Raw genomic sequence first — 13045 nt, 5'->3', positions numbered from 1 at the left:
TATATTTATTTTATTATATATATTTATTAATACACACGCATATGTGTGTGACGATAATTATGACAGTGAATTAATTGTTAATATAAGAATTATACAATTTTATATTTTTGATGATTTATTTTTATCATATAAATCATTTTCATATTTTAAATATATTAGGATAATTTATATTAAAAAAAAAATCATCAAATCAGTTTGTGTATAATTTTTTTGTTTAACTTTAGGCCACTATCATAATTTACGGAGAACATATTTATAAATATAATAATAATAATAAATATATTCGCGCAAAGAGTTAAAAATGAAAAACGACGAAGAGAGAAGGCATAGCTTTCTCATATTTAAGAAAAAGGAAATGGAGAAGCAAGAAATAAAATGAAACATTTTGTTGCTCGTCTTTGTCGTACGCATGCCATATATATATACATATATTATATATATATTATATATAATATACATTTATTGTACATATATATGAGCTGCTAATTATGAAAATTAGTCTGGTATTAGACTATTCTCATAATCATAGGCTCATATATATATATATATACATATATATATTTAATATATTAATATATCGTGAAAAAAAGAACGTGTATACTTGTTTCACACACATTCTCTCCAAAAATAACACACATAATCGAGCCGATCGGATTGATTGCAAACGACACCAACACATGTACGATACACTCTAAGCGTGGCGTCGTCGTTTTGAACGACGTCCCTTTTTTTTTTAATTTTTCTTTTGGTTTCCTAATCAAGGAGAACAAAATTAATATAGAAAAAAAAAACAAGAAGAATTGGAAGAAGAAAAAAAAGAAACAAGAAAAGAAAGATCTTTCTGACTCTCTCTCTCTTTTTCTCTTTCTCTCTTTATCTACGTAGAAAAATTAATTGGATTCGTTAGATGTTTAAAATAAAGAAATTTGAAAGAAAAATATGATGAATGTTTTTTTGTTTTTTTTTTATTACGCAACACAAACGAGTCCTGTTGCGAATGTTTTATCATTGTTGCATTCATTTGGATTAATTGTACAGTCGAGAATTGAAAATTATTTTCTTCGTTTCATTTTCGAAAAATGAGGGGCGAGGGTGGGGGGGTTGGTCCATGTCTCGTGCAACAAAGTTTTTTCTTTCCTCCTTATCGAAATAATAAAATACTTCTTCTTCGAGTTCGATCAAGCGATTAAATTAACTGACAACGGTTTAATAGATTTTAAACGATAAATTTTTTTAAAAATTACAACAACAATAAAAACATCTCGAGAAATATATATTTCAATATAAATATTTCATTGCAAACATTTAATAATCAGTAACACACGGGGGAATGAAGAATAAATAATTCGTTTTGTTAACGTCTTTAGCAAATTCTAAAAAAAAAAACAAATCAAAAACTTACAACGATAAAGAGAGGAAAAAAAATGAAAGATTAGAGAAAGAGAGTGATACGAGAATGAATGATTATATGGGGATGAATATAATGATTATTAAAAGAAATCAAAATCTGAATATACACGCACACGTATATATGCATGTATACAGTATATGCATATATATATATATATACATAAGTATACTAGATTTGATAAATGATATCATCTTATATATCGGGCCGCCAATCGACGACTTTAGAAGCTGGCTTGTGTTACGTCTGTCTGTTGGGTGTATTTTGTAGTATCACGAGGCGCCGCTAATACTATTGGACATCTTGACCATCGTGAACTTGGTCGTCACCCTCCTTTTCCTCATTGAGTGCATCCTTAAACTCATCGCCTTCGGATGCAAGGTATAAACAAGCCTCTCTCTTCTTAATCATTCAAATCTTCACTGTTTTTAATTCACACGCAATTATATTTCTCTTTAATTTGTATAAATAAATGAACACAAACACATATATGATATATTTATAAAATATATAAATATATTATGTGTTTATAGTGTATAATATATATATATATATTTAAATATTTTTAATCAAAAAATTTCAAATACATTTATATATGTGTACGCGTGCACGCCTTTAAAACGCGCGCACACATAAATGCTCACGTATACACAGACACAGACACGTGTATATAAACACAGCAGAATCAGGGTCGAACAAAAATGATTATATAAAAATTGTATGAAATAATTGAATAATAGCTGAGAGATATTACTTCGACGAGATCGAATGGGTTTTGATATTGACAGAATATATCGATTGAGATGGAAGGAACAAAAACAGGGATATAGGAAATGAAATAAAAGAAGGAAAAGTTAACGCATCGGCGGTTGGCGTAGATTGAAAACGAAACGATGCACGATCCGATCGTGGCTATATTATTTCTTTTTTTTTCACCAATTTTTCATACTATATTTTAACCATAAAGCGTAACCATTAACGTGTTGTATAATCGTTCGATTGTATCGATTGAGTTGATTACAATCAAATCGAGATCGAGTGTGTAACAAGTTGAACGGCAGAAAAAGAAAAAAGACAAAAAAAAATAGTAAGAAACTCGTTATAATAGTCGATGTTTTTATTTATTAGTAACATAATCGATGATAGTTAAATCGTTTCGATTATCGATCGAGTAGAATTAGAAAATATAGATTACCCTTTCTTTCGCTTCCTTATTAATTAGAATTTATTTGTTATTTGAACGTAATCAAGTATATTATTATTATTACCTATCGTATATAGTAACGAAATACACCTATCCCATGATTTACACGGAAAATTGGTTTCTACGAATAACCGTGTAAATCGAAAACAAATTGAAATCAGCAAATAATTTAGTTAATTTATTCTTACGTACAAATTTCAGCCGCTAAACTTTTTCTAATATGGGAATTTTCATTATTTATTATAGTTCTTATTGTTAATACGTAGACGATTTGAAATGTTTATTTTCGTTTTTTAAAAACACAACGTTTTTTTTCTTTCTTTCTAATTTATTTCGGCATGGTATGATATATGAAATTTTAAGTGAATTATAAAAACGCTACCAAAATTATTATTGTTTATTAGTAATCAGTAAAAAAATGAAGTTTGAAATATTTATAATTAATAAAGAAAGAAATGCACGATGCTGATATTTGCATTTCTGCTGATAACGATTTTTTTAAATTTGCTGCGCAAATTAACACCAATGGTTTTTTTCCTGTGTGTATATAAAAAATGATTTAATACCAGTGTTATTAATCGAATGGTATTAAAAAGAGGTTTATTTCTAACAATTTATTTTTCACCAAACCGTGTAAAATAAAATACCGTGGAAATCGAAGGGATAGATGTATTATGTTCTCTCACGCTATAACAAACGTTTGGTTATTTCTGGTGTGGTAAACGAGCGTACGAAGAAACAAAAATAAATAAAAAAAAAAAAAAACGGGACAACAATCCTTTTCAAATTCGCGTATTTCTATCTCTTTCTCTCTTTCTAGTTTGCTTTTCTATTACCGGCATGCTCCCGTAGATTATTTCTTTCAGAAAGATCCTATCATTTATTATTATTAATATTATTATTATTATTATTATTATTATTATTTTTATTATTACTAATATATTTTTCATAATATTAATATTATTATATAATTATTATTTATTTTTATATGATGATCATGATTATTATTATTATTATTATTATTATTATAATTATTTTTAATATTATTATAATTGTTATTACGATTATTATTATAATTATTATTCTACGTACTTCAGCTGAGATCATCGATCATTAGTGCGTAAGATTACGGTATATCATGTAATTATAATTATACATGTATAATAAACCGCATCTTTTAGTCTAATTTTGTTTAAAAAAAAAAAAAAAATAACTAAAGATGTCTAAAGAGATGCATGGAGGATAAGAAGATTTTTTCTTCGAGTATCTTAGCAAGTAGTTAATATAAAAAATATCTTTCGATATATTAAACAAAAATCTAATCGCGACCAAGAGATGCGGAAAGTTTTGTTTTTTTATCATTAACACGTCGCTAGGTAGAGCACCTAATCACACACACACATATAACCGAATTACATAAGTAATTAGCTTAATTAGTAGGATACACGCTCGTGTGAAGCCTCACCTTACTTATTACACTTATAATACTTTAACTATACTTGCACGCACATACATGTTACACGATACACACATATGTACACACACACACATACACACAAACGCAAAACGTATTTATCACTCGAGTGAATTAAAAAATGAAAAAAAAAAATAAAAAAAAGAAGAAGAGAAAAAACATATCCGCGTCCCATCGAGCCGATGATGTTCGTAATCGGAGCACTTATTTTTTTTTTCTCCGAAATCGAAATAGACGTAGTAAATCGAACAATGATGATGATGATCCTTGAATATGTACATAAACACAAAACATTCACGCGAACGCTACGAAGGTTCTTAGATATTTGCAAATAAATGTTCTTATTTTTATTCGAAACAATTTATTGTGTTACGAGTATTACAGGAACAATATCTCGTTTCAGTATCTTAGAAACTTCGAAGTGATCGGCACTACGCGTTCTAGAGATCAATTTTTTAATATTAATTATAATATTGTATTGATATATATGTATGTATATATATTTATATTTTATTTGATTATATCCTCTCGGCGTTAGAACTTCTTCAAGGATTCTTGGAACACGTTCGACTTTATTACCGTGATTGGCAGCATCGTCGACGCACTTGTCATCGAATTCGGGGTACGTAAAGTTTCGAAATATATTTTTCTGTTATTTTTCAAAAGCAACATATTTTCTCTCTATCATCGAGAATCTCAAAAATATGAAACGTCTAAATCTAAATTTATACGCTGATAATTATAAGAAAGTGATCTAAATTATACGCGAATACACGGTTTTATACTTTTTTGCTTATATATTACCTTTTTTAATATGAAACAACTAATTTACAAATGTTTTTTTTTTTTAGTAAAATCATGTAAAATTTGTGATGTTTAAAAATGATGCTAAAAAAAAAACAAATGATAATATACAATGACTCTATACAATAATCGATACGATTTGCAATGAAGTGATAGATAAAAATTTCGAAAAATTGTGTCAATTTATTTTAATCGATGTTTAGATCACTTTTCATAATTACCGACGCTATTACGTATCGATATAATTTATATTTAACCAAGAATACGTTGTAATTTAATCGATCGCACGTGGATTTCGTAATCCAGTGGTTCATGTGCGCCTATCACGAGCCCTTTTGTCCCGAGACACGAATTTGTCTAATCGATTAATCGATTTTTCAACATTTAACGTCAATTTATCTCAATACCAACATATTTATTTAATTATATAACACGATCGTTAAGTTATAAACAAAATAATTTAGTTTTTAAATGAAAATTCATCTCGCGACAAAAGGGAGTAAGTATTGCGTTTTTCCATTTAACCCTTTTGCTGCTCCTTATCGATATAATTCAAATCAAACGCTAGCAAGTAATTGCAAAAATTATTTTCTAAGTAAGATTAATCCCTTTTTGGATGTATCTTATTTATTTATTTATATTTCCCAGCCGTATATGCTGCATTTGTTACGCTAAAAAAAAAAGTATTAGGTTGTTCGATAAATAATTTTATTTTTTTTTCAAAGGCAAATAATATATGTACGTTAATATATATGAGTTTCAAAGGGAAAATTGAAGACAGTTAATAAATTTTGATGAACAAATTTATTTGATCTTGTTTTGAATTTTGTTTGAATTTGTTCATTAAAATTATTAATTGTCTTCAATTTTYCCTTTGAAACTCATATATATTAATATACTGTTGGGACAAGAATATTGATTATTAAATTAATATATGTACGTTTCGAATTTGATAAATTCAACTTGTCAGATGTATCTTGCGTTATATGCAATTATTATCATCCATCAATCGATCTTCAAATTAGAAATTTCGAAAAGTAATTTTGACAATAGTATACTTTTCGTAAACAGCATATAATTTTGTTATCCTTTTTTCAATTCACCCCCCCCCCTCCAAAAATAAACTGCTTAACATATGTAGGGGGGGAAAGAAAATGAATATTATTTATCGAACAAGCCAATATGTAAAATTATCTCATCGCTCATATCAGTACGTTTACAATAACAATAACGAACATTATAATACATATACACAATTATTAAACGCATTTATTATTACACATTAATTATTAATATAAAGGTAGAGATGCGCTTGAATTAAAAATTAACGAATATAATAAATCAAAAATAAAATATATTAATACCTTTTTTTCGAATCCAACAGGTTTTTAAATCTGATAAATCTAAAAGTAGTAAGTAGGCTTGCTCTTCGAGTATTAATATCATCGCCAGTCTACTGCGTAATTATTTTCCTATACTCTTACCAATAAAAAAAGAAAAAGAAAAGAAAAAAAAATTAAGAAAAAAAAAAAGAAAGAAGTGAGAAATATGCTAAAGCTTTTGTGTTGTAAAGGCCAGAAAGTAAAGCAATCAGTGGTGTATGTACGTTTTTGAATAATTGTATGGGGTTAGAACGATATAACAGATAATTATTGCAACGTTCAATATTTCTGTAATAGGAGCGGTTTTCGAGTGTGCCAAGTGGTGGCCAGCTAACTGAAAAGAAGGTATCAATTACTTCGTATATTATTTGCATCATTCAATCTAATATCGATTGTCGGATTGGTTCTTCTTTCTATTATTATTATTATTATTATTATTATTATTATTATTATTATTGTATATTATATATATATATATATGTATCTTTATCTTCTTCTTTTAAAGATATGTGAAACCTATTTTATTATTCTAATCACGATGATACCTTATTGCTCATATATATTATAAGCAAGAGTAAAAAAAAAAAGGAAGAGAAGAAAAAAAAAGCACACAGAAACAAGTTGAACATATATTACACAATATTTCTTTTGATATCTATATTTTTACATCATATTCCTATCGTTCTACATATGTACATATATGCATACATACTTACATACATATTATTATACATTCATATATACTCATTTAAATACTTTTTCGGATCATAGTCATCGTCATTATCATTATCAAACGATGGCTACTATGAAATATAATAATAGTGGCTATCAATGCAGCTAAGACAAAATGGAAGAAAATAATAAATAAAAAAAAAACAAAAAAGAAATATCTCTAAAGATCTTCTTAGTCGCGGCAAAGGGGTTTTTATAATGATTACAGGAAAATAAATGATCTGCCGAACCTAGTGCAGGTACTTTCGACGTACTTCCTTCGAAGATTTACTTGGTTGTGTTATTAAGAAAAAAAGTAAAGTAAAAAAGTAAAAGAAAAGTAAAGAAAAGAATTTTGGGAAAAAGAACTGATTATAAAGAAGATATAAAATTGGGATAAGAAAAAGAAGAATTCCTTTGATAGCTTCGTTCGTGCAATCGGTTAGGCAAAATATCGATCGTTATCAACGTGAAGGATAACGATCGTTTCGTTTTAGTTTTTGACCGATTTTGTACGCACGAAGCTAAATTTCATCCTTCAGAACGCTTAAAGATGGACAATCTTTTGGGTTAAGTGCAATTTTCTGTGTCCCCTGCAGGAGAATTTCATCAACGTCGGCTTCCTCAGGCTATTTCGTGCCGCCAGACTGATCAAACTGCTACGACAAGGATACACGATACGAATTTTACTCTGGACCTTCGTGCAATCCTTCAAAGTACGTCAGATTTATATTTCAATCACGTGAGTCTATAGAAATGGGACTTACGTCACTTTCATAATTGGTCAATAGTAAAAAAATGATTTAATATTTAATCCTTTGACCTATAACCACGAGTTTGACACGTGGAAAAGAATATGTGTCATAAACAAAAGCCACGAGCCTGATTCGTGGTAAAGAATTTGTGCCATAAACAAAAGCCACGAGTCTGACTCGTGGTGAGGAATTTGTGCATAAGCAAAAACCACGAGTCTGACTAAAAAAATGTCAAAACGACGTTAAACGTTGTCTTAAAATTACTATTTGTACCTAAACATTGTTTATTATTTGTGTGTGAAATATGTTTCCTATTAATTTATTGATATGATTTCGTTTATTTTTACAGGCCTTGCCTTACGTTTGTCTCCTCATCGCGATGCTCTTTTTCATCTACGCCATCATCGGTATGCAGGTACGAAAGAACGTGTCCTCTCTCTTTTCTCTTTCTTCTCGCGCGTTTTGCAAGTTACTGGGACCAATCTTATATAGGATATACATTTTATACATATATATATATATATATACTTACTTACTAATATAATATTATATAATACGTGTGCCAATAATTATAACAGTGTGGGCTTATTCAAATAATTGGAACAAATTGATTTTATGATTCATTTTCTTTTTTTTTTACAAAAAAATAACTTATAATATAAATCCTAAAATTAATTTGTTACAATTGGAAGAAAAATTAATAATTACCGGCACATATATGTATATATATATATATTTGAATCGCTCTATAAATTAGGTCGAGTAAATCATGACAATGGACTGAATCCAAAATTGGAAGAAATTAACTTTATGATTTATATCATAAGATAAATCATAACAATCATTATTTTGTAATTGGAAAAAGTAATAATAATAACAGACGAATAATATTTGATACGCCTTATAAATTAGGTTGATATGATATGGGGATTTAAAAAAAAGACCAACTCGATTGATACGGTAGGGATAAACAAACTTCGTATCTTTTTCTTTTCCATTTATATTTTCTCATTATATTATAATACAAATATTATAATTTATTATTTGCAAATGTGTATTTTTCAAAATGCAACGATCACGTATATTCCGTTTGATTATATTTTTTTTTTCTACAGAGAGGAAAAAAAAAATTAGAGAAAAAAAGAAAGAAAAAGAAAAAGAAAAAGGAAAAGGGATTGAGTTAAATGACATGAAATAGTTTGGTGATAATTAGTGATTGAGAAATTCCGTTGTCAGGTCTTTGGAAATATATCGAACGATCCAGGAACATCGATCGATGATCACAACAACTTTCAGTCCTTCTTCGCCGGTCTTATGTTGCTTTTTCGGTGAGTCGAGCAGCTAAATACACTGCAGGTTCAAGGATAAGGGAATATATTCTTGAGAAAATTTTGACGATACGACCAATCAATCATATCGAATGATTCGATATATTTCATTGTTTCCTTTCGTCGATCGAACTAACACAAATATTTATTTATTTATTTTTACAATTTTCTATATGGCACGAAAAAATAGAGAAAAGAAAAACAATCGATATTTTAAACTAAACGTTCATTCGTTCAAAAAAAAAATCACTTCATCGACGAAATCGAACAATTGTTTGTTTTTTTCGACAATAAAAAAACAAAACAAAAAAAAAGAACAACGTCGTGATTTTTCGCGATGTTTAACGAACGAATTTAACGTCCGATCGAATTGCAAAATTTTATTTTACCAAACATCGAGTAATATTTTTTTTCTTTTTTTCCAAAAATCCCAAATGTTCGAAAAGCATCGCGAAAACGGGGGGAGGGGGAGGGGATGATCTTTCAAATAAATAATACGAGAAGGAAAAAAAAAAGGGGGTAAATTTTGGTCGTCGTAAGAAATAATGAAAAAAAAAAAGAGAAAAAAATAAAAGTAAAAAAGACTTATACGATAGAGAGAGAAAGAGAGAGAGAAAGAGAGAGGGAAAGAAAGAATGAAAGAGAGAGAGAGAGAGAAAGAGAGAGAATGGGAGAGAATGAGAATGAAAGAGAGAAAGAATGAAAGAGAGAAAGAGAGAGAGAGAGAGAGAGAGAGTATTGGGCTGCTAGCATGAGGTTTCACGAGAGTAAGCTGCTCGACGTGTCAAATTGTTGTAACCCCGCAATTAGCTGTCCCATAGAAAGTTGGTCCCATAGTAATGCTTGCGTTATAGCTTTGGCGTCAACGATATAACATTTTTAACCAAAAAAAAAAAAACAACAACAAACTCGAAAGAATCGAAGAAATCTAAGAATTCGCAAAATAAGATGACTTTAAGGAAAACTATAATATTAAAATAATTATTATATTTAATTAGGATAATATACGATTCTTTCGAGTATACAATTGTATGTATATATATAAAAAAAAAAATCATATACATACATATTAATCAAAAAGGCAAGAACACAAATCTAAAGTATATCATAGATCCTGATTTAAATGTGGTAGATGAGTATACTTAGAAGGGCTCTTTGTCGTAATTTACATTTATACACACATACAAACGCAAACAATTACACTGATATTTTTCTTAATATCACATCTATAAATCCATACATTTATTTCTATATGCATATAAAAACATTTTTTATTATACATGGTATCCTTTAATTTTTAATGGTACAAGCGAGTAAATAATCATTCTAATTGAAAAATCAAATCGAAAACGTAGAATTCAATTTGCCTATATATTATGATGCTTCGTTGTTTTTTTTTTTTTTTTGAAGAAAAATAAAGAATATAGAAGGAGATCTTTTAGTTTTCCAGGATGGCAATCTGAGTTGTGTACACAAGTACTCAACAAATTTGATTCCATATTTTCGATTTAGTTTTCCATATAGAGTTATGCACGTTTGTACCAACAGTTGCAAGACACCACGTGTATATGGTGTATATTTATATTTAATCTGAATGAATACAAAACAGAGATGCTCGTCGGGTTTAAAACAATTTCACTTTGTCTAATTTACGTTTGATATCGTTCGAGCATTTTTAGATTAGTTCCTATTATCTCATCTCTACGTAGTTTTTTTTACATAAGGATATCATATACCCAGTCACAGACGTTTTCGGTCATCCAGCGAGAGAAAAGACAACCCGGAAGGCGTGTATCAAATCCTCTAACTATTATTACATCATATTGATTTAAAAAAAAACAACTAAAAAAATTGAATTCGAATTTTAATTGATCAATCGATTAACGTCAATTCTTTTTATCGTGGTTATTTTATTAACTAAGATAAAAAGGTAAAAGACGAGAGAAAAAATTGTTTGTTTAAATGAAAAAAAAAAAGAGAAAAAGATCGAACATCCATGATAAACGCTGCCTATCCGCCATTTGGCTGCGGCTGGCTCACTTATTTCTGTGGGTCTCAGGTATTCGGTAACATCGAGCTGGGTGCTGACAGTTCTATTAACAAGCACAACAATTTCCAAAGCTTCATACAAGGTCTGATGCTGCTTTTTCGGTAAGTATCATCCACATCCACGTATAATCTTGATCGTTTTTTTTTTTTATATATTCGATGATATTATAAATACAATTGTTAAATACTACTGCACAACATGCACCTCTTATATATAGCCTCGATTCAATACCAATAAAAATACACACGCATACTTTCTTTATATTTCTTTTATTTTTATTCTTTTCTTTTTTTAATATATATATATATATTTATTTTTTTTTGTTTTCCATTATTATTATTATTCTACAAAAGTATTATTTCTTAGAATAAACAAACATAAAATTCAAAGTCGAAGAGTCCGCATATATCGGATAATTCTATTAGAAAAATCCGAGTTTGATGATTAGATACAGTAATTTAAAAACCTTTTATCGCTTTTGGTGTTGCGTTTGTCCCTTCGAAGAGAAATGATGCATGCTATTATATATAGTATATTATATTAGAAATTACAACGATATTTTAAACAATTCCAAATTATAGTATTTGATTAATTTTGTTTGTAATCGTAACAAAGAAATATCGTCGTAATATCTTAATGTAGAAATCCTTGCCAAGATTAACCAAGTATTAAAGCTTAACCCTTTGATCTATTGAATTCTCAGATCTCTTGAATCTCTTATAATATTGTACATGTATATACAAATTTTTCATCGAAGATACGAGAAGATCAAAATTCATGCGTATACATCATTTTGATCTTATACACGTAAAGATCGCGAATTTTCTTATAATTTTGCTTTCTCGTATTTTCGAAAGATTTGAATCGATTTGCATGTCATTAGAAAAATACAATAAAATAAAATAAAATAAAAGAAAATAAATGAAAATAAAATGAAATAAAGAAACGTTCTCTTATTGCGAATATAATTAAAAATACAAATATATAAATATATTTTAAGCAGAACGTTGAAAAAAAAAAGGAAGAAAGAAAGAAACCAAAATGATCTAACGATTGACGTATATTGTAGGTGCGCAACAGGTGAAGCTTGGCCAAACATCATGTTGGCCTGTATAAAGGGTCGACCATGCGACGTGAAAGCAGGAAAACAGGAACCAGGTGGTTGCGGTTCTAACATCGCTTATGCCTACTTCGTCTCGTTCATCTTTTTCTGCTCATTTTTAATGCTGAATCTTTTCGTCGCCGTCATCATGGACAACTTTGATTATTTAACGAGAGACTCGTCGATTCTCGGTGCACATCATCTAGACGAATTTGTTAGAATATGGGCAGAATACGATCCCAAGGCCACCGGTAAGGTACTTTACAACGAGGTCTACGACATGCTCAAAGTTATGGATCCACCGTTGGGGTTTGGTCAAAAGTGTCCCAACAGGCTAGCATACAAGAAACTCATCAGAATGAACATGCCCGTCGATTCCGATGGGAAGGTCAACTTTACCACTACACTTTTCGCACTGATACGAGAGGATCTTAGTATTAAAATGAGATGCGGTTAGTTTTTTCTGCTATGACTTTTTATTGATTTTTCTTCATAATTTGTTCTAATATTTTCTTTTTTTTTTTCAAAGAAATTTTCAACCTAACCTAATAGATATTTTTATCTTAATCACGTATATACAAATCATCCGCTTGTTATCTTTTCGAATTTATTTTTTTCCAGCGAATGAAATGAGACAAGCGAACGAGGAACTTCGAGATACTATTCGAAGTATTTGGCCTCTGCAAGCGAAAAAGATGTTGGACCTTTTGATACCTAGAGACGAAGGTAAATTATTTATTAAATCTATCGTTTGAACACTTTTTTACTGCCACATTTGTTCTATATTGATAATATTAATATATAAGTCTCAAAGGGAATTATAGACG

The 13045-nt window shown here is 29.0% G+C and overlaps 1 protein-coding gene across 23 annotated transcripts in view; it reads left to right on the top strand.

Moving 5' to 3' along the window:
• The window catches only part of LOC106791166 (voltage-dependent calcium channel type A subunit alpha-1), a 79967-nt gene that overhangs the window by 43768 nt on the left and 23154 nt on the right, over positions 1 to 13045 (top strand). For 15 of the 23 annotated variants that reach the window (XR_001382157.1, XM_014756627.1, XM_014756613.1 and 12 more), the window contains exons 20-26: positions 4625 to 4708; positions 6570 to 6617; positions 7583 to 7699; positions 8088 to 8153; positions 11126 to 11217; positions 12186 to 12670; positions 12840 to 12944. Coding sequence is in view for 22 of the 23 variants with exons in the window: in XM_014756627.1 (XP_014612113.1) it covers positions 4625 to 4708; positions 6570 to 6617; positions 7583 to 7699; positions 8088 to 8153; positions 11126 to 11217; positions 12186 to 12670; positions 12840 to 12944 (997 nt within the window). In the remaining variant the exon portion in view is untranslated. Of the gene's footprint in view, positions 1 to 1678; positions 1790 to 4624; positions 4709 to 6569; positions 6618 to 7582; positions 7700 to 8087; positions 8154 to 8974; positions 9067 to 11125; positions 11218 to 12185; positions 12671 to 12839; positions 12945 to 13045 lie in introns of all 23 variants that reach the window. The other 8 variants (XM_014756626.1, XM_014756624.1, XM_014756615.1 and 5 more) reach the window with 4 other exon arrangements.

This window comes from Polistes canadensis, unplaced genomic scaffold, assembly GCF_001313835.1.
Source record: "Polistes canadensis isolate GaletaPanama2010 unplaced genomic scaffold, ASM131383v1 scaffold_288, whole genome shotgun sequence".
Lineage (NCBI taxonomy): Eukaryota > Metazoa > Arthropoda > Insecta > Hymenoptera > Vespidae > Polistes > Polistes canadensis.
Note: the sequence above shows the minus strand (reverse complement) of the source record. Positions and strands in the feature narration are given on the sequence as shown.